Genomic DNA, 21,995 nt, shown 5'->3' on the forward strand with positions numbered 1-21,995 from the left:
CCTCTTGGTCTATCTAGGAATTTACCAGAAGCTTCCTTCTCCTCCTGTTCTATGTCTGCCAATTTGCCATAGTTTAAAGGCTTAGCACACGCCTGTCTGAGTCCTTCAAGAATACATCTGACAAAATGACTCTGATCCCATCTTCCTTTCACTGTGTTGTAGTCCCAGTCTGGTTCTGTAGCTGGGACGCCTGATTTCCCAGTGGGGAGGGCGGTCCTCCCTCTTCCCTACTGATTCATTACCAAGCCATTCATCTCCATAAGCAACCGCTTTTCCCAAAACTCAAGACTCAAGTCTTTGAGTCGGGAGTCAGCGTTTGTCCCAAGGTATACATCACATCCTTCCAAGTAAGGTCATAAAGCAGAGTAACACCTTTAAAAGCTCTAATACATTTTTCTGGGTTCTCTAAATAGTCTCCCATCCTCCTTGATTTTTTGTATTTCTTGATAAGAAAAAGGCTTATTAACTCTCATAGACTGATTATTTCTCCTGGTGGGTGCTTCATGAAGAGGCAACAGCGTCTGTGGCTGTTCCTCAGTCTCTCTTTCTGCTCTATGCATATGATCCCAGGGATGGATTGGAGAAACCTGCTTTTCTTTATCTCTTTGTCTCCTGTCCTCCATCTCATCTAGCAAAGTAGGAGCTCAGGAGTGAGCTGAAGGAGTCACACCCAAATCTATACCCTTAGGACATAAGTCTGGCATATTTCACAGAGAGAAAAAGGGCAACACATATGCTACTTCTACCCATTTCCCTTGTTTTCTACAGAACCGGTTTAATTGTAAAACAGTATTATACTTAAGAGATCCTCCAACTGGCCACGCTTCACCGTCCTCCAGTGGGTACCGCGGCCATGCAGTATCATACAGGAAGACCAGGTGTGTCTTCTTTAAGCCCTGGGGATCAAATCTATCCCAGTTTTCCAGGATACAGTTCAAAGGAGTGAGGCTGGAATTGTTAGCTCCCATCTGTGACAGAGAAAAAAAGAGACCAGCGCCGTTTTTCTACCGGAGGCGTCCCTCCCTGCTCTAGATGGGGGTGTAGACAGACTTTACACCAAAGTTTTCCTTCCCTGGTCAGACTTAAGTCTGTCCCTTACCGACGCAGGCGACCTACTCGTCCCTCCCGGTTCCGCCACGGAGATGGGGTGGGGATGCACCAGGGGTAGACCTGATGGCATCCCTGACTGACGTCCAGCTCCTCACCATTAAAACCTTGCTTGCCTCTGATGCCACTGGGGGTGCAATCAGAGTAACCTTCCAGAATGCCTCCCAGGCTAAACCGCTGGGGGAAACATTCGTCACCTGAGTGCCTGTGCATGACCCTGAGTATATTCCTAACCACAGTAAGACCGATATAAACATGAAACTGAGATGTTTCTTCCAAGCGTCACCACACCAGTATGAGCCTCCTCTTATCCACTAAGAGCGTTACCAAAGGAAGAAAAATATCCCTTGTAGTTCCGATCTGAGTAACCTTTAACCTCAGAGATGCTCTTAGAGCTAGAACTCCATCTAGTTTCCAAACTTTCCATGCCTAGCAAGGCTAGGTGCTTCCTGACTACCAACCCAAGTTTGGGAACCTAAGTCATAGTACGCAGTAACAGATCACAAGTCCCTTGAAAGTCTATGATCCGATAGATTAGGTTAGTACTTCTAGTTTTCAAGGAGTTATGAAATGGTCAAAGAGACCAAAAAGCTTGGCAGAGAAAGGAGAGTTCGGTCCACACGCTTTGCCCATTTCTAATTGGTTCCCGAAGGAGACGTTGGGTGCCTCTTGGCATTGGCAGGTCGGTATAAACCCTCAACAGGTTTCTGCCATAAGCCATATGAGGTTACCACGGAACCGCAGAGCAGGGCTCCTCACTTGCTCCGCGCAGGGCATGTCATTCATTCACACAAGCACACCGTAGAGTTAGTAAAGTACAGCAGGAAACATGTTCGCTAGGAGAACAAAGAACTAGAGCTCCGAGCATCCTTACCTTGTCCTGAAGGATCCCGGACAAGCCCCCAAGATGAAAGGTTGTTGCTGAATCACACAAAGACGTCGGGGTTCTTGGCCTCCGGAGGAGAAGAATTCAATCCGGGGCCAGAGACGAGGCTGGATCACTCAGAGCTTTTGTATAAGAAAGTTTTATTAAAGTATAAAGGAGATAGAGAAAGCTTCTGACATAGACATCAGAAGGGGGTAGAAAGAGTACCCCCTTGCTAGTGTTAGCAATGGAGTTATATACTCCAAAGAATCCAGAGAATGTCTGGAGGTTGTAAAGACCTCACCAGACCTACTCCCATAATTTACATTTTAAGATAACAGAATTGGCCAGAAGGTTTAATCCAAAGACTGTCCTCAGGCAGGATACATCCTTGTAAAGAGCAGACCTACTCCCATACTTTACATTTTAAGATAACAGAATTAACCAGAAGGTTTAATCCAAAGACTGTCCTCAGGCAGGATACATTATTGTTATATAATCCTAAAGAATGTAGAGGGAAAAAAAAAGTTTGTCCTTTCTTCCTCCTTGAATATTCCAGACCTCTCTCTCCTTGGGGACCCCTAGACTTCTTATCAACCTGCCTAGGAAATGACTCTCACTATCTACGCTATGCTATCAGTGAACAGTGCTCATGTCACTGGCCTATCCCCATGCTTGCAATGGAGAGGAGAATGCATGTCAGATAAAAACACATTTATAAAGCCAGCATGCTCACACCCCTGTAATGTATTCCCCAGTTACAACAGTACCAGATGTGCTCTGTGTTGGGGCTGCCAGGATAACCACTGGCCTCTGACATTAGGACCCTCAGGAGTATAGACTCCACAAAAAAGGGGGCAAAACAGCCGTCTCCCAGTTCCTCTTTAGGCTCTTCAGCCACCTGCAGTCTGGATGGTGCTGGTCATTGTCCAAGGCCTCTAGCAAGGTTCCAACAGCTCCACTCCCTTGAGGAGTGTCTCAAACTCTCCTATCTTGGGCATAAAGTCCGAACTCCTGATCTGAAAAACTGGGCCTTCCATAATCACTTTCCAAGCCACTCACAGCCTCCCAAATGCATCCTTCCAGTCCTGTCCTCTACCAGCAACATCCTTCCTTCCAGTCCACTGTGATTCCGGCCAACGCCCACTCCTCCTCCAAGACCCCACTCCTCCAAGACCTCACCACTGCCTCCAGAGCACTTTCTGCACCCCTCCCTCCCAGGAGAGGCTGATCACCCTTGTCTGTGCGACCTACCCTGTGAGGACACCTCTGCTCCAGCACCTATGACTGCCAGCTCCAAGAGCACGGGGCAGACCTCTGTTCATCTCTCCATCCTCTGCTCAGCCCCCGCAAGTGAACAGAAGGTGCTCCAGTGTTTGTGGCCTGAAGGCCAATGGCCAGGTCACAGGCCACCTCCTTTTCAGGGAGGGTCACTGCTGCCCCACGGGAGGCCTCTGAAGAGAAGACCAGGGGAGGGGATCATGGTCTAATTCTTTATTCAAGATCCACTGTGCTGCACCTACTATGTGCTGTGCAGAGTAGTTTTTAAATGATTCTAACCTGGTACCTACTTTCAAGAAGTGCAGAGTTGCAAAGGAAAGCTCTGTTCAAAACCATATTGCAAAGAAAAGTTTGATCAAAGGCAAGTGGTATACGACCAATTGTCAAGTAAGTTTGGAAGAAAATACACATCTGAGAAAGCGAGAAAGGCCAAGTTGGGACTCAATCCCACATCTGCCCCTTACCAGCTGCAGGACTTCCAGTGAGCTACCTAACTTCTCTCTGCCTCAGTTTCCCCATCTGTAAAGATGATGAACCCTGACCTTGTGTTCTAGCTCTTCCCCCACCTCCCTCTGCTCCAGCCACTCTGGCTTTCTTATTGCTCCTCAGACATTCAGGTCACTCCTAACTTAGAAGCTTGACACCCCCTGGTTCTTCAACCTAGAACACTTTCCCCCAAATCTGAATCATTTGGGTCTCCACACAAATGCCACCTCCTCCAAGAACTCCCCGATCACCTGCTTAAAAGAGGTCCTCCACTTCCATGTCATCCTAATGCTCCTCCCCTGATTCATGTACTTCGCCACACCTCTCAGCATCAGAATAACACTATTCGTTTACTCTTCTTAGGAACATTCATGACTCATGGGTTTCCCTGGTGGTGGTTCAGACAGCAAAGAATCTGCCTACAATGTGAGGAGACTGGGTTCAATACCCTGGAGAAGGAAATGGCAACCCATTCCAGTATTCTTGCCTGGAGAATTCCATGGGCAGCGGAGCCCGGTGAGCTACAGTCCATGGGGTCGCAAACAGCCAGACATGACTGAGCAACTACACACACACACGCACACGACTCATGGGAAGAGGTCAACACACCAATATTATCAGAAATTTGGAAGAAATTGATTCCAGCCCTCAAGGATGACTTTGAGGGGTTCAAGACTTTAATGAGGGGAGTAACTGCAGATGTGGTAGAAAAGCAAGCGTGAGTAAGTGAGTGAAAGTCGCTCAGTAGTGTCTGACTCTTTGCGACCCCATAGACTATACAGCCATGGAATTCTCCAGGCTAGAATACTGGAGTGGGTAGCCTTTCCCTTCTCCAGGAAATCTTCCCAACACAGGGATTGAACCCAGGTCTCCCGCATTGCAGGCAGATTCTTTACCAGCTGAGACACCAGGGAAGCCCAAGAATACTGGAGTGGGTAGCCTATCCCTTCTCCAGCAGATCTTCCTGACCCAGGAATTGAACCGGGATCTCCTGCATTGCAGGCGAATTCTTTACCAGCTGAGCTTCCAGGAAAAAGCAAGCGAACCAGAATTAAAGGGGAGCCTGAAGAAGTGACTGAATAGCTGCAATCTTATGATAAACTTTCATGGAAGAGGAGCTGCTTCTTATGAATGAACAAAGACTGTGGTTTGTTCAACAGATGTAATCTACTCCTGGTATAGATGCTGTGAAGACCCGCTGAAATGACAAAAAAGGATTTAGAATGTTACATAAACTTTATCAAACTAGTTGATCAAATCATGGCAGGGTTTGAGAGGACTGACTCCAATTTTGAAAGAAGTTCTCCTGTGGGTAAAATGCTATCAAACAGAGAAATCGTTCATATAAGGAAGAGTCGATCGGTGTGGCAAACTTCACTGTTGTCTTATTTTAAGAAATTGCCACAGCCACCCCTAACCTTCAGCAAACACCACCCTGATCAGTCAGCAGCCATTAACGATGAGGTATTGACCAAAAAAAAAAAAAATGCTCAGACTGAGAGTTGTGAGTTATGTTTCATGTGGGCCTACAACTGCTGCAAAGTGGGGGAAGTCAGGATATATATATTATTTTAGGGAAAGGGGATACATGCAGTTAAGTACACATCTTTCAAGAAGATTGCTTGCTGCCAGTCACATGGAGCAGAGGTCTCTACTAATGATTTTAGTGTTTTCCCAGGTATGAGAAGATCCAAGAAACTGGGCTCATAAAATCTGAAAATATCTAACTATCTGAAGGCCTGTTCTGCTAGTTTTCTGATAGCACAGAGTACCTCATTCCTGATCTCTGCCCTGAACTCTTTTCAGGGTGTGCTGAAGGGCAACAGTTGCAGGAGCTAGTGGCTTCATACTTGTAGAATCATGTGGCGAGTGACAATTCTTAGCTGGTAGTGGCAAGACCCTCCACTGGCAAAAAGGTTATGACTCATTGAAGGGTCAGATGATGGTTAGCATTTTTTAGCAATCAAGTTATTTTTAAATTAGGATGTGTACATTTTTCAGACAAACTGCTATTGTACACTTTGTTGTTGTTGTTCAGTAGCTCAGTCGTGTCTGACTCTTTGTGACCCCATGAATGGCAGCACGCCAGACCTCCCTGTCCCTCACCATCTCCCAGAGCTTGCTCAAACTCATGTCCATTTAGTCGGTGATGCCATCCAACCATCTCATCCTCTGTCGTCCTCTTCTCCTCCTGCCTTCAATCTTTCCCAGCATCAGGGTCTTTTCCAATGAGTTAGCTCTTCGCATCAGGTGGCCAAAGGATTGAGCTTCAGCACCAGTTCTTCCAAAGAATATTCAGGATTGATTTTCCTTAGGATTGACTGGTTTGATCTTGCAGTCCAAGGGACTCTCAAGAGTCTTCTCCAACACCACAGTTCAAAAGCATCAATTCTTCAGCATTCAGCCTTCTTTACAGATGACAGCATGGTGTAAACACAACTTTTATATGTACTGGGAAACCAAACAATGCCTGTTGCTTTACTGTGGTGGTCTGGAACTGAAGCGCAGTATCTCTAAGGTATGCCTGTACTGAAAAAAACTGTCAAATAAATGGTGAAGATGAGAAAATACCTACATCAAAAGGTTTTGTGAGGACTGAATGAGCGTGAACAGAAAGGAATGGAAAGTGCTCAAACACAGGGCTCAGCACATAGGAAGCTCAATCATGTTGGCTGACAGTGTTATCAATGGAATCCAGAAGAGGGTGAGGCAGGCATGAACAAGGACAGTTACAGAGTGTCAAGAGGCAGGTCTTGAGCTTGATCTGGAAAGATAATGATTTTTTTTTTACTGGACAGAGCGGTGAGGGCACCCTAAGAGTTTTAAGTCTCCTCTATGAGTTGCCCCTCCCCCACAGGTGTTCTCCCTGCTCCTCCATTAAATGCAGAGTCATCCCAGTAAGAACCAACTATTGAGCAGCCTCTCTCTGCCCATCCATAATCCATTTTTCCTTCCTTTCTACACAACCAGGGCCTAGATGAATTTCACCCCAAAAGGTAGTCCAATAATGCTGTCCAATGAATTTCAGCAATCTGTAGGAAAGGCACAGTCTACTCTTCAGATCAGCAACCCTGGCCTAGGCGTCTATCCTGGACTTCCCCGGTGGCTCAGCAGTAAAGAATCTGTCTGCAATGCAGGAGATGCAGGAGACTTGAGTTCAATCCCTGGGTCAGGAAGATCCCCTGGAGGAGGAAATGGCAACTAACTCCAGTATTCCTGCCTGGAGAATCTCTTGGACAGGGAAGCCTGGGGCAGGGCTACAGTCCATAGGGTTGTAGAGAGTTGGACACGACTGAAGTGACTAAGCACAGGTATCTATCCTAGAGAAATACTCAAAGGTCAGCATGAAAAATCACATACAACAATGTCCACTACAGCATGATTTGTAAGAGAGAAAAAATAGAAGCAATCAGAATGTCTACCCATGGGAAAAGAAGAAATACACTATGGAGCATCCATGCTGTGCAGAGGTGAAACTAAGTTTCACAGACACTTATGTACTAACATGAAACAATCTCCAAAATATACTGTTAGACTGGAAAACACACACACATATACTACATGATCTCTTTAGGTAAAAGACACACACACGCTACATGATCTCCTTAGGTAAAAAACACACACACACACACACACACACACACACACACACACACTACATGATCTCTTTTAGGTAAAACCTTCACTGGTGGCTCAGATGGTGAAGAATCCACCTGCAATGCTTGAGACCCAGGTTCAGATCCCTGGGTGGGGAAGACCCCCTGGAGAAGGGAATGGCCACCTACTCCAGTATTCTCTCCTGGAGAATTCCATGGACAGAGGAGCCTGGCAGTCTACAGTCAGTCCATTGGGCAAAGAACTGGACACAACTAGGCGTTAATACTAACAAATATTCTAAAACCACATACACAAGAACCTAAGGATTTCTCTGGAGATACAGATATGCATTAACATAACAGGTATGTGGACACCACTGCATTTCCTTTTCCAAAACTGTGCCTGAGAAATGTTAAGTTTTCAGTAAGTATTTGCTGAATGAATGAAGACCTATGAACATGAGCAGAAAAACACTGGAAAATAGATTTGTTTTTCTTGCTAAATATTTGTGTCCTGTTTTTAAGAGACCACACTAAATTACTTGCATAATTTAAATGAATTCAAAATAGTTCTTCAAAAACAAACAACAACAAAACACCACCACAGGACCTGGATAGACCATGACGGGGTCGATGCACCAATGCTTGACGAACTTTTCAGGACAGCTAATTTACTCGAACTGGGCAATTAGGGATCTTAACAAAACAACTCAACTCTCACTTTACCTCTCCAGCATCAAACTCCTCAACATCCGACGAACAGAAAAGTGTTGGGTTTTAAACTGTTACTGAAAACCAGTTATTAGCACGCCCTTTCTAAAGGGTGTTCTCTAACAAACCACGCGCCGAGGAGTCTCCCCCGCGCACACCACGCGCCGAGCGCAGCAAGGATGGTAGGTGAGCGCCGAAGGTCCTCCAGGCAGGTGTGCGCACACAGCACCCCGGGAAGGTAACTCACTCTCCGACTGGCCTTTTCGCGATCTGTAATCGGTCTCTCCTCCTCTGGCTTCATCTCGCGGAGGAACTAATTTCTTCTGTGATTCAGCTCGGAGCCCAAGGTCACCTGGTCAGGGGAAGAGAAGCGCGGTGTTAAAACGCAAGGAGAGTAGGAGCGCGCCGTGGGTGGCATCCTCGTGGTTCGGTTCTAACCCAATCCGGCACCTGCATTTCAGAGGAGGAATCTGCAGCTCGACCCCCACCGGCTAATTCAAACTCGCGCGCCACTCCGCCCCTGGCCCTGGGGGGCGCAGGGAACAGAGCTTGAGGGGAGGGTGGGCCGGAGACCCTCACCCACACCCATAGACCCTCGCCCACACCCGGAGACGGGCCTGTCGGTGCCCGAGTGTCCTCGGCCGAGTTGAACCCAGGCAGGGCGGGCCCGTCCCCCCTCACGGATCTCCGCTACCTCCTGGACCGGTGCGCTCTGGCCTCGGTCTGTCTTCAGCCTTGGGCGTGTGCCAAGGGAGAAAAGGAGCGAGGTCGAGCCGCGTAGACCCGGGCCGGAGATGCAGATCCCCAGGCTCGCCCACTGCCGGCCAGGAAGGTGCGGCGTGGCGGGGGTCACCGTTGGGTCCGTTCCGCGCAGCTCCCTCTGGGGCTCCGCGCCTGACTCCAGGGCGCCGCGGATCCGAAACGCTGCAGCTGCTGCGGTTGTGAACTCCGCCCCTGGAAAATCGATCCCAGACGCGCAAGAGCCTCCCATTGGTTTCTGACCGGCGGCGGGGCTCTAGAATGGGGGCCGGGGCGCCGGAGCGGGGGCTTCGGTGGGGGAGGGGGCCGAGGGCGGGTGCACCGACTGTCCATCACAGGCCACGCCCTCCCCATGCCCAACTCCCCCCACGGCTCCGCCCACGAGGGGGCCGGGACCCAGGACGCCACGCGGAAAACTTGTCCACTCCCTTGGAGATTCTATTGGCTGGAGGGCCGTGGGAAGCTACTACAGGCAGCCAATTGAGGTGCACAGTCGACCCCGTGTGGGCGGGGGGAGTGCCGCAAGGTTCCTCAGGAGCCAATAGAGAAGAGGAACGACGAAGCGCTTCCTGAGTTCGAGGGTCGGCGGAAGATGGCGGCTGCTGAAAGGCGTTGGTGCTTGTGCGAGTTATTGAGGTGAGGAGCGGGTGGTGTGGGCTCGCAGGCGTTTTCTATACTGCAGTGCTACTTGTCTGCCCAGTGCGACTAATGTGTGCGGGCAGGGGCTTTCTTTGTCATGAATTTAAGCTGTTTTCTCAAGGCCAGTGAGCTTTCCCTTTGGGGTCTTGTGGACAGACGAGAAAGTTGAGTTGAAGACCCGGTTTACCGCGTTTACTTTCACTGCCTCACTGCTCTCTCAGAGCTCGCTTTTCCTCTTTGGTTTAGCTTTTTCTTTCTCTTGTGTTCACTCCAATTAGCCTGTTAAAAATTATTCATATTCGTTCCTCGTTTTCCTTTATGATTGAGCCACGAATTCATTCCCCATTCTATCATGCTCTTTTTGGTGAAGAAGAAAGCGAATCTTCTGTTATCTTAGTTTGCCCTCTTTCACTCATCGAAACTATCATTGTTAACGTATGTCATTTTAATGTCAAGTTTCTGTTGCGTCCTCGTCTTGATTTTCCTTTGATTTCTTTTCTGGTTGATGTAAATGTAGTTATATAAGATATTTCCTGTGTGCTCTGCTTAGTTGCTCAGTCGTGACCGACTTTCTGCGAGCCCGCCAGCCTCCTCTGTCCTTGGGGATCCTCCGGGCAAGAATACTGGAGTGGGTTGCCATGCCCTCCTCCAGGGGATCTTCCCAACACAGGGATCCAACCCAGGTTTCCCGCATTGCAGGCGGATTCTTTACCGTCTGAGCCACCAGGGAAGCTACCTTTTTGTCTTTATTGCATAGATAATACATTGGTGGGGGGGGGGGGGGGGGGGGAGGGGGGTTTGGTAGAAAAATTAGGAAATAGATGTGCAAAAAATAAGTCTTCAGAAATGCTACAATCCAGAGATAAACTATTGATAACAATTTGGTGAAAAACTCCCAGACCCTTTTCCCACGTTTGTTGTTGTAATACTACTGTATTTTGTGTGTGTTGACTTACACTAATAAAACAGAAGACTTAGTATATTCTACCTACACAGCTCTTTTAACGCCTATGTATTTTTGTTCAGGTTGAAAATTTATCATTAATATGATAGCATCCTGAATAGCAGTGTATATGTATTCTCTCCAGAATTCAGGTATTATTTCTTTTTCACTTTTGTCCGCCCTACTTCAAATTCTGTAATGATTATTTAAAACATTCCAACAAGAAAGTCTACTTTCAGAGCCTTCATATTCTTCTCTGCTGTTTGAAATATCCTTAACTCCCTGCTTTGCACATGATAATGACTAAATAAAAATTTTGCTGAATGGAATGACTCACTGTTGATTACACTTACCTTTTTAAGGTCTTGTGCTTAAATATGAATAAATATTTAATGACACATTTTAGTTACATTTAAACAAATTCTACGTGGGTAGTTTTGATGTACAAGTACGGTAGGATGTTTGATAAATTTCTTAATAGAAGCTGTATGTGTACCTTTGAAACTAACAGATTGAAAACAAGAACTGGGTTAGCTTTAGTGATTAATATTATTTTTTTCTGATTGTAAGTTGAATAGTTCAGTTTGAAAATCCTATCACATTTATTTTCCCACTTAAGTCATTTGAAGAAAATGTCATGGAAATCTTTGGATTCTGTGAGTCAGCAACATTTTAAATTAAACCGCTTCTTGTCTTGTCCTAGGAAAGGAAAGCTAACTGTTTAAGATAATATTGCTTTCATGAACTGATATATTCCAAACGTTAAGTGGCTAGTCTTACCACTTCTGTCAAACTTTTGTCCATTTCTTCCCAGCAGTGGTTCTTAAATTGTGGTTCATTGTGGTTTGTAGGCACCTTAGAGTCCCTAAGACCCTTTCAGCGACTCCTCTAAGTAAAAATTATTTTTATATAATGTTAAGATATAATGTTTAGAGGACACAGTTTTTGTTTTGTTGACATTTGCACTAATAGTGCAAAAGTCTTGGTGGATAAAACCACTACTTAGCACAAATCAAGGCAGTGTTCTCAAACTGTACTAGTAGTCATTGTGTTTTTCACCTCCATGCACTTGATAAAGCCAGTTTTTCTTTAAAATGTCCTTGAGGAAGCAGTAAAAATTATTAATTTTGTTAAATCTAAACTCTTGAGTACATATCTTTCTACTATTCTGTATGACAAAATGGATTGAACACATAAAGCACTTCTCCATACCGGAGTGAAATAGTTGTCTTAAGGAAAACCTCTTGTATGACTGTCTGCATTGCAAGGTGAAGTAGACATACTTTTTAGAGGACACAGTTCTTATTTGGAAGAACAACTGACAGACAAACCATGATTCCTTTGACTCGGTAGTTAGTAGGTATTTTCTGGAAAATGAAGGAATTGACTCTTGCTTCAAAGAAAACAAGTGACTGGGACTTCCCTGGCAGTCCAGTGGTCAGGACTCCGCACTTCCACTTTCTGGAAGTGTTCAGAGATCCCCCAAGCTGCGTGGCAGCTAAGAAAACAAAACAAAACAAAACAAAAAAATAAGTAACAGGTTCAGAAACATTTAGGGAAGCAGTGGTTTCAGGGTCATGTAAACAGATCAGACATAGAACTCAGAATAGAATTGGAGACATCTAAGTTTCCTCTTCCCTCAAAAATTGTTCTACTTGAGGTGAAGTGAGAGAAGATAAATGATTTAGTATCTCACCAAACTTTGAACTGTGGAATATTCACCATTTGGAAGACATATTTCTTTGGATTACGTGTTGTCATCTTGGGGTCAGATGCCATTCCCAGTCATATCTTGTTTAGATTAATGATTAAATTTATTTTAATCCTTTAATACATAATACATATACTGAATTAGGAGAAAGGTGGATCAACATTGATTTTTACTGCTTATTAAAAAGAAAAAGTACATTGACTTGCCAGCATGCTGTGGAATTAAAGAGGACTTGCACTTTTGACATTAGATATTTTGTAAAATTTGTAGAATTTTAATAGCTGAGTATTTTGTTAGACTCACAAGCAATAAAATTTTCTTTCTTTGCTACTAATATATAAAACAGTTATGTGAAACTAGACTTCAATTTGTAGCCTGTCATTTTTTACTATTATTATTTTTATTTATTTATTTTTAATTGAAGGATAGTTGCTTTACAATGTTGTATTGGTTTCTGCCATACTTGAATCAGCCATCTGTATGCATATGTCCCCTCCCGCTTGAACCTCCCTTCCACTTCCCACCCCATCGCACCCCCTAGGTTGTCACAGAGTACCAGGTTGAGCTCCCTGCATCATACAGCAAATTCCCACTGACTGGCTATTTTACATAGGTAACGTATATGTTTCACTGCCACTCTCAACTTGTCCCACCCTCTCCTTCCCGTACTGTGTCCACAGGTCTGTTCTCTATGTTTTTGTCTCTATTGCTGCCCTGCAAATAGGTTCATCAGTACCATTTTTTAATGACATGATATCCATTTTCACCATTCCCCTCTCGTTTCAGGTTTTTTTATTCATTACTTTTGCCCGGGCTATTCGTACTTGGAACTTTGTGTGTGTGTTTACTTATTGTCCTTTGGCGTTTCCGACTGCTGGTACAGAGAAAGAAAAAGTCAGCATCATCTAGCAAAACTAGGAAAAATCAAACGGTGATTGCATTTTTCCATCCATACTGCAATGCTGGCGGAGGAGGAGAAAGAGTGTTATGGTGTGCCTTAAGGGCTCTACAGAAAAAGTAGGTATGCATCTTCCTCAGCTAATTTGGTATATTATTACTGTTTTTAAAAAATCATTACCCAGAATGTGTCTTTTCTAATACCTTATTCCTAGCCAGGAACTCCTTTTTAAAACTATTCTTGAGCAAGGAACCACTTCTTTCATATGCCGACCTATCTTATAAGATCCTATTGAAGGGCTTCCCTGGTGGTCTAGAGGTTGAGAATCTGCCTGCCAGTGCAGGGATCACGGGTTCAACCCGTGGTCTGGGAGGTTCTCACATGCTGTGGAGCAACCGAGCCCTGTGTGCCGCAACTTACCAAGCCAGTGCTCCAGAGCCCCCACGCCGCAAGCACTGAAGCCCGCAGGCCTGCAGCCTGTATTCTGCAACAAGAGAAGCCGCTGCTCTAAGAAGCCCATGCACCACAAGGACGAATAGCGCCCCCACTAGCCACAGCTGGAGAAAGCCCATGTGCAGCAACCAAGACCCAGTGGAACCAAAAATAAATGAATAAATAAATCTTTTCTTTTTAATATCCCATTGAATTTTATCTTTACCATTGATATGATAAAGAAACAGAAAGTATCTGCCCTTTTATGGCATAATTTAATGGGGATAACTGATCACCTTGTGGAGACATATATCAACTGGTATGTGGAGGAGATTGAATAATAAACAGAAATAGACCAAATACTATGAAGTGTTTTAATACTTTGAATACTTTTAGTCAGTGGTGATACACAGCAAATATTCTCTATGAAAGCATCTATTTGATTCTGATTTTCATATCATTACCAGTTGGATATCATTACCAGTCTTAAGTAAGGTACCATGTTATTTAACAGAAAGAATTTGGTTTTACACATCTTTTAATGTTTCAGGCTTCCTTCTCCCCACTCCAGTCCCACACGAAACAGCATAGCAAAACACAGGTTCCATTATTGTTTTATCATATAAGGAAGACTGTTATCTCTCCATGGTGACCTTACTTCCTGGCACACACCCTTCATTCAGTTTCAAAGTCCTCATGAGTAATGCCCTCAGCTTTCTTTTTCTCTACTCTAAGCTTCTTGGCTTCTGGCCACCATTTCTGTGTGTCCTCTGCCATCTCCCATAACTCGCTAAATGCAGAGAACTTTCTTAAATCCTGTATTAACCCCACCTCCTTGAAGCCTGCCCTGCTCTAGCCCCTGCTCTTCTTTCTTTCTCAGGGCAGTGTGCATTAGCCTTGTCTCTGGATTACTGAACTCCTGAGAGCAGTGGTCAGGTGTCAGGAGATTTGTACTCATACTCACCCGCAACCCCTGTTACTCCTCCAGCTCACTAACAAGCAAACAAACAAAAATCCAAATAATAAGTACAACATGGAAGATGCTTTTGCATCTTTCTCTTGCCACTTTTTGTCTCTCATCTCTCCTCACCCCTCTAACACATACTTTGCTCTAGCCTACTGAACTCGGGGCACATACCTTTTTAAGATTCCTTGTCTTTTCATCTAGTGTTCCTTTTTTTCCTAAAACAACCTGTTTCTCCTTAGTTAGTTCCTACAAATCTTTCCTGACTCGACGCGAGATCCAGGACACTGGATTTTCATTCAGTCTCCCCATTCTCTGTATGACTCAGAGAATAATTGTAAATACAACCAGAGTGCGGCCAAAGTGTTAAAATCACAAGAAGGTGTTTTTCCATATTTTCATTATATATAATTGTGATGCAGGCTCAAGGCCCAGCTTTTAAAACCTTTGTGCATTTCTCAGATTAAAACCCTGAGTAAATGTTACGTGGCAGCCTGGATGGGAGCAGAGTTTGGGGGAGAATGGATACATGTGTTTGTATGGCTGAGTCCCTTCACTGTTCACGTGAAACTGTCACAACATTGTTAATTAGCTATACCCAAGTACAAAATAAAAAGTTAAAAATAAATAAAGAGATGATAGGACAAAAAAAAATCCCTGAGTAATGCTTTAGCATTTATGATCCTGTCTAAAGGTACCTGTGTGCTGTGCTGTGCTCAGTCGCTCAGTCATGTCTGACTGTGCAACCTCATGGACTGTAGGCTCCTCTGTCACTGGGGATGCTCCAGGCAAGAATACTGGAGTGGGTTGCCATGCCCTCCTCAGAGATACTTTTAGTGAATGTTAACTACCTTTTGTGAATGTTAACTCTTGTTTATGAATATTTTATTAATATTCTATTACCGGCTCAGTGGTAAAGAATCCTCTTAACAGTGCAGGAGATGCAGGAGATGTGGGTTCGATTCCTGGTTCAGGAAGATCCCCTGGAGAAGGAAATGGCAACCCACTCCAGTATTCTTTCTTGGAAAATTTCATGGACAGGGGAGCCTGGCAGGTTCTAGTCCTTGGGGTCGCAAAGAGTTGAACGTGACTGAGCCCAGGCTAAATCATCATTTTAATACTGAGAAAGTTCTCAAAATAACATTTTTGAACATTTCTTAAGAATGAAAATGCCTCATTTATAAATCAGCTATTTTGTTGATGTCTGCTATATGCAAAACCCTTAGTAGAGGGAATAGCAAAGAACTAGAAGTTTCCTTTGGACGACTAACGTTTTAGTTATAGGGCAGTGAAAGACCCAGGTAGAGTGGAGTCAAAATCAGTGGAAAACATTTTTTTTTTGTCTGAAAATAAGCTTGTTTATGATCATGAGAAAAAATGATCTACAATGCTTTGCTTGTTTTCACCTAAACTACTGAAATTCTTACCTTATTTTAGGTATCCAGAAGCACTTTATGTTGTTTATACTGGCGATGCCGACGTCAGTGGCCAACAAATACTGGAAGGTGCTTTCAGAAGATTTAACATCAGGTTAACTCGCCCAGTGAAGTTTGTTTTCTTAAGGAAGCGCTACCTTGTGGAAGATTCACTCTATCCTCATTTCACACTGCTGGGCCAAAGTCTGGGATCCATTTTCCTGGGCTGGGAAGCTCTGATGCAGTGTGTTCCTGATGTTTACATTGATTCAATGGGCTACGCTTTCACACTTCCTCTGTTTAAGTATCTAGGTGGTTGCCGAGTTGGAAGCTACGTTCATTACCCCACCATCAGCACGGACATGCTCTCCGTCGTGAAGAATCAGAATGTGGGATTTAACAACGCAGCCTTCATTACCAGGAATCCTTTTCTCAGCAAAGTAAAGCTCATCTACTACTATTTATTTGCTTTTATGTATGGGCTTGTTGGTTCTTGCAGTGACATCGTCATGGTCAATTCTTCTTGGACACTGAACCATATTCTCTCACTGTGGAAGGTTGGGAACTGCACTAATATTGTTTATCCACCTTGTGATGTACAAACATTCTTGGATCTTCCCTTACATGAGGAGAAGGCAACCTCGGAACACTTACTGGTTTCAATTGGCCAGTTCAGGCCTGAAAAGAACCATCCTTTGCAGATCAGAGCCTTTGCTAAATTGTTGAATAAGAAGGAGAGTGAATCTCTTCCTCCACTTAAACTTGTGCTCATTGGAGGTTGTCGTAACCAAGATGATGAACTCAGGGTAAACCAACTGAGAAGGCTTGCTGAGGACCTCGGAGTTCAAGAAGACGTGGAATTTAAAATAAACATTCCGTTTGATGAGTTAAAGAATTACTTGTCTGAAGCAACAATTGGTCTGCATACCATGTGGAACGAGCATTTTGGGATTGGTGAGTTTGTGCTGTAAACAATTTGTGGTGGTGAGATGAGATAACACATTTTCGGTGGTTTTGAAAAAATAATTGTACTCTGATTTCATCCAGTCCCCCGTCTCTTCCCAGAGTCCACCAAGTGCGTGTTCCTCATTTGAGACCCTGTAAAACATATACCCTCCTGGCTCAGACGTTAAAGAATCTGCCCCCAGGGCGGGAGACCTGGGTTTGATCCCTGGGTCAGAAAGATCTCCTGGAGAAGGGCATGGCAACCCACTCCAGTATTCTTGCCTGGAGAATTCCTTGGACAGAGGAGCCTGGTGGGCTACAGTCCATAGGGTCACAAAGAGTCGGACATGACTGAGCAACCTAACACAAAACATTTAACCAATGATCATATTTTTTGACCACTCACTGTATGGTGGTTACTTTCAAGGTCTTTACAAGTATTATCTGATTTAATCCTCTCTAGGACTTTATAGATATTATGGTTATTTCCATCTTATCAACGACACAGAGAGTTTAGAACTTGCCCAGTCCCACAGTAATAGAAGAGGGCAGATTCTAATCCAGACAGCGCCCACAGCGCTCTTAACTCTCACATTTCTCTCCACACTGCACCCCGTCTGTGTGCTGGTTTAAATCCCTGGGCCTCATCCTAGCCCCCCGCCCAGGGGCCACATCAGGATCCCTGGGTGGGCGCAGGCGGAGATGCGGTAAAGCCTCTCGGGTGGTTCTGTTGTGCCCCAGGAGCTGAGAACCCCTGTCCCCAGGTGGGCTTTTCCCAGTCACTTGATTCTTCTATTGATTCTGGTGGTTCTTTTATTATTTGATGCTCTATTGGAATGGCCTCAGGTGTTGGGTTTGGATGACTGTGTTAAGGGTGGAGACTTTCACCCTGAGAGGCAGCCAAGAGCAGAGGCCAGTGAGGTGCTGAGTCTCGCGCACGTGGAGGGGAATTGGCTGTGGGACATGTGAGTGTATGTCCAGCAGCTGTAGCACGTGTGAGTCTGAAGTAAGGGGAGGAGCCTGACCTGGGAACAGAGTGAGGACTTGTCCAGTGAGTGACCGCAGCCCTGTGGCCGTGGCCAGGATGGCACGGGAGAGTCTGGAGAGCCAGAGGCTGCCTGGAGTGTAACAGCGACAGGTCACAAGTTGGCAGAAGAGCGGCCAGCGAAGGAGAAGAGGGGGAACACCAGGCAGAGCAGTTGTGGAAACTACGAGAGGAGAGGGTTGAGGGGAGAAGGAGAACAGTGAAGATTTCAGTGCTGCTGAGATGCTGGGCAAGATGAAGATGTGGTGGGCGCCCTGGGTGAGAGCGATGTCAGTGGAGCAGTGGGCAGAGGGCTGGGGGCGGTGAGGGAGCCCTGAGTGCAGGTGAGCTGGCGGAGCTGGTGAACTCAGACCACGCTGGCCCAGAGCTATCTGCAAAACAGAGACGGAAGGAGAGACAGTGCCAGGGGACGGCGTGTGACTTGGAGAGAGGGTGGGTGTGTGTGCACGCACTCACAGGGGCTTTGCTTTTATGAGTTTGAACTAGCTTAAGTGCTGATAGGAAGGGCCAGTAGAGAGGGAGAAGTGGAAGTTTCTGGAGAGGGTAAGACTGATGAGGTCAAAGTCTCTAAGACTTTGTCTAAGTATAGAGGAATGGTACGCAGCCTTGAACAGAGAATGGTGTAATTCATATTTTTCAAATAAGAGTTCAAATCAAAGCATTACCAGAAGATTCTGTTCTGTAGAGATTTCACCAGTGTTGAAGAGAGTTGTGATGGTTTCATTTCTCTCCCGTGTGTTTAGGATGATAGCAGCTCTGTACCTTCCTTTGGAGAAGTAAGAAAGCAGTCACCTAAATCATTTGCTGAAGGGCTTAGTTCTTTCTAGAAACATGGGTAAGAAAGGCAGGCCAGATTTATATCCTCAGCTATATCACTGGCAGGGACTAACCAAAACTTTTATATAGTTCAGTGCTGCTTTTGGGCACATAATTCTCTCAAATTTGCCAGAAATCCAAACAGTAACATAAACACCAGCCTTACTTAGAATGTGTCACTAAGATGGCTTACTTTCTTCCTTTTTTTCTCCTAGTGCTGTAATTTGAACTGTTAACATACTGGGTTTTTTTTTTTAATCTTTTTTTACACCTTTTATCTTTTAATATCCATTCTCTACCATCTTGCTAATAACATTTTCCAGTCTTTGTTTTATTATCTGCAATAGTTTTTTTTTAAAGACAATTCTTGCGACTACTTGTCTGTTTTAATAAAGAACGAAGCAGCATTATTGTGAAGCCTTGAAAACTGAAAAACTTACATTTTATTTTGCACCAGAGAAATTAAATGAGTAAATTTGGAGAGACACAGGCATTTACTTAAATTGCTCAAGTCTTTTTAAATTTGTAAAGGGTTCTGCTCGTCCTTGTTCTTATAACACATTCAGAGACTTAAAACACTTGATTTCTGTTCCTCAGGAATTGTTGAGTGTATGGCAGCTGGCACGATTGTCCTCGCACACAATTCGGGGGGCCCGAAGCTTGACATTGTTGTTCCTCACCACGGCGAGAGGACTGGATTCCTGGCTGAAAGTGAAGAGGCCTATGCTGAGACTATGGTTCATATTCTTTCTATGTCTGCAGAACAGAGGCTCCAAATCAGAAACAGTGCCCGTGCGTCTGTAAGCAGATTCTCCGATCAGGAGTTTGAAGAGGCATTCCTATCGTCTGTGGAACGATTATTCCAAAAATGCCACACCTGTACAGATTAAAGATGTTTTGTATAAAATGATTGGATACCTTCATATGTTAGTATTTTTCTAAACTCATTCCTTGTTGTGATAAAGTTAGTCTTATCCTGACTCTTTTGAAAAGACCCTGATGCTGGGAAAGATTGAATGCAGGAGGAAAAGGGGAAGACAGAGGATGAGATGGTTGGATGGCATCACTGACTCAATGGACATGAGTTTGAGAAAACTCTGGGAGTTGGTGATGGACAGGGAGGCTTGGCGTGCTGCAGTCCATGGGGTCGCAAAGAGTCGGACACAACTGAGCAACTGAACTGAACTGAATTGATCCTTACGCAAGGCCCTTGCTTATCCATAAGCAAGGCCCTCAGCAGTATGTACATATAGCTAAGGTATTTATTTCAATGGAAAAAGGCAGAATTACCTAAATGGGAAAGATAACCTTATATAGTGTAAATGTAAAAATTTTAGATTAGGGTTTGGGCTCAAATTCTGAAAGAAAAGAAACAATTTTAATTTTGGTATAATTCATTATTTTAAAAATTCTATTTGTCAGGTTACTTTAGAAACTAGGAAAGAGAATTTCCTTTTAGAAAAAACAGAAATGTTCAAAAAAAAATGGATGACTGATAATTGATTAGTACTTTAGAATTGTTGTGACATGTTAGGAACACAAAAAAATTCTGGTACATTTAAATTCAAACAATATTGTGGATAAACTTTTTGAATACTTCTAATGATCCTCTTAAAAGAACAAAAACTTTAAGCAGGCTTAATCGTGTTCTAAAAGCAAATAGTCGAAAGACAGGCTGACTCTGATTGCTCTATGGGTGTGCCAGGGTATGTAAGTAACCATTACCATCACTAGGTACTTGTGAAAATAATATTCTCTTTAGTGCTGTCAGTATGTTTTTACGGCCCTCTCATTATCCCTTAACATTTTCATATCCCAGAGGCTAGAAGTCAGCTTTTTAAAGTCATTTAAGAGGTCTGAGTCAGAACATCGCAATAAGTTGTTTTTCAGATGGTGATGATGTAAGATGGGGAACCATCCACATGGTCTCTAATCAGCATCATGCGTTGTAAGGTGACGAGGTGGCAGTTTGCATAGAGCACTGGACTAGCAGGAAGAGTAGCTGGACCTGACCTCAGCTTCGTCATCTACAAACGTCTGACCTTTTGATGCAAAAGCTGCTCCTTAATTTTCCTGAGTCTCAACTTCTTTCCCTGTAACCTGGAGATGTATTGGCTGTCCTCACTGCCTTTCATAATTGTAATGAAAACAAAACACAGAAGGTATGTGAAAGTACTTTAAAAATTATGAAGTTACTTTAATTAAAGGTAGCAATATGTGGTAAATGTCTTCTGTACTCCTATCTTTATCAGTGCATTATGGCCCTACGTAAATTCTTGTTACTAAGCCAGTAACTAGGAATCAGTATAATTTAACAGGACTTCTATCCTGAATAACTGATAACCAGCATGGAAAAATGAATATATGTGTGTGCAGATATGGTTATTGAGAGCTACAACTTTCAGCATTTGCTCCACACATAATCAGTTCCTTCTAGTGCAGTGAATTGACCTCCTTCATAGTCTTACACATCTTTGTCTCAGGGGCATGTGAAAGAGGTAAACTTTTCCTTTCCAGTCGCCTCTTGTCCATTCAGGGAGTCAGCCAGCTTCATTATCTGCTTAGAGTTACATCGTTGATTTGTTGTCTGCAGGCCCTCTTCTGTCATCAGACCAAAAAGCACCAAAACAGAGTCCAGGGATGTTGACGTACCAGAGTAGCCTTGTGCTGGAGATTATTCAGTTTAGAAAAGAAAAACTGGTGGAAACTGGAGCTGGAAGGAGCCCTAGTCTCATTTCTCTTATTTTCAAATTTACAGAGAGGAACAAGGTAAAGAGCTTCAGTTCCATCAGTATCCCAGAGGTATTTAATGACAAAATCAGGATTCCCACCTGGATGTAAAAAGCTCAGTGCTTTTCCTTCTCTTATAGCTCTTCTTTGAGATAAGATCCATGACCACTGCCCACTCAGCCTACCCATCTACCCAAGGAAAATCATGGGACTAAAGATAAAATGAAAAGAGCAAAAGTAGAGGATGTAGTAAAGGAAGAAAGGATTCTGAAATTTCACAAAATATTATTTAAACTCCTTTCTTCAAAATGGTTTTCATTTATCACAAACATTTCACTGAAAATACAATGTGCATATGTTAGCGTGTTCTCCTTCAGTGTTCCTAATGCAGTAGTAAATGTTTGTTTCTGAATACCTGATATGAAGAATGACAAAGCTACTGTCTGTGGAGAAACTGAGTTTTGATTCTGATAAGATGTTGCTTTTCGTGGTCCAAATATGCTGTTTTGAACCCACAGCACTGGTGATTCACATTTTATTTCTAGTTGTGCATAATAAACTATATTTACATATTCTTTGTATAGTAATTAGTTGTATCTTAAATATAATACACATTTAATAGCTACAAATTCTATTTGTATCTAAATATGAT

At 44.0% G+C, this 21,995-nt stretch overlaps 2 protein-coding genes across 11 annotated transcripts in view; one reads left to right on the top strand and one right to left on the bottom strand.

Annotated features, from left to right (window-relative positions):
* Window positions 1-9,046, bottom strand: part of ATP7B (ATPase copper transporting beta) — an 84,482-nt gene extending 75,436 nt beyond the window's left edge. For 4 of the 8 annotated variants that reach the window (XM_061133839.1, XM_061133845.1, XM_061133843.1 and 1 more), the window contains exons 1-2: window positions 8,741-9,043; window positions 8,294-8,398 (exon numbers count right to left, since the gene is read on the bottom strand). In XM_061133839.1, coding sequence (XP_060989822.1) covers window positions 8,294-8,347 — 54 coding nt within the window. In that variant the 5' untranslated portion in view covers window positions 8,348-8,398; window positions 8,741-9,043. Of the gene's footprint in view, window positions 1-8,293; window positions 8,399-8,740 lie in introns of all 8 variants that reach the window. The other 4 variants (XM_061133844.1, XM_061133842.1, XM_061133838.1 and 1 more) reach the window with 3 other exon arrangements.
* Window positions 9,047-9,245: 199 nt separating this feature from the next.
* Window positions 9,246-21,930, top strand: ALG11 (ALG11 alpha-1,2-mannosyltransferase). Of its 3 annotated transcripts, none has more exons than XM_061133852.1 (5): window positions 9,356-9,441; window positions 10,471-10,539; window positions 12,885-13,119; window positions 15,830-16,761; window positions 19,211-21,930. In XM_061133852.1, the coding sequence occupies exons 4-5, from the start codon at window positions 16,047-16,049 to the stop codon at window positions 19,501-19,503; spliced, it is 1,008 nt and encodes a 335-aa protein (XP_060989835.1). In that variant the 5' UTR covers window positions 9,356-9,441; window positions 10,471-10,539; window positions 12,885-13,119; window positions 15,830-16,046; the 3' UTR covers window positions 19,504-21,930. The 3 variants fall into 3 exon arrangements, with proteins under 3 accessions (XP_060989834.1, XP_060989835.1, XP_060989836.1); XM_061133853.1 differs by having other exon boundaries at window positions 12,885-13,115; window positions 16,113-16,761; XM_061133851.1 differs by lacking the exon at window positions 10,471-10,539 and having other exon boundaries at window positions 9,246-9,441; window positions 12,885-13,115.
* Window positions 21,931-21,995: the final 65 nt, after the last annotated feature.

The sequence above is a fragment of the Dama dama genome, chromosome 30 (genome assembly GCF_033118175.1).
Source record: "Dama dama isolate Ldn47 chromosome 30, ASM3311817v1, whole genome shotgun sequence".
Classification (NCBI taxonomy): domain Eukaryota; kingdom Metazoa; phylum Chordata; class Mammalia; order Artiodactyla; family Cervidae; genus Dama; species Dama dama.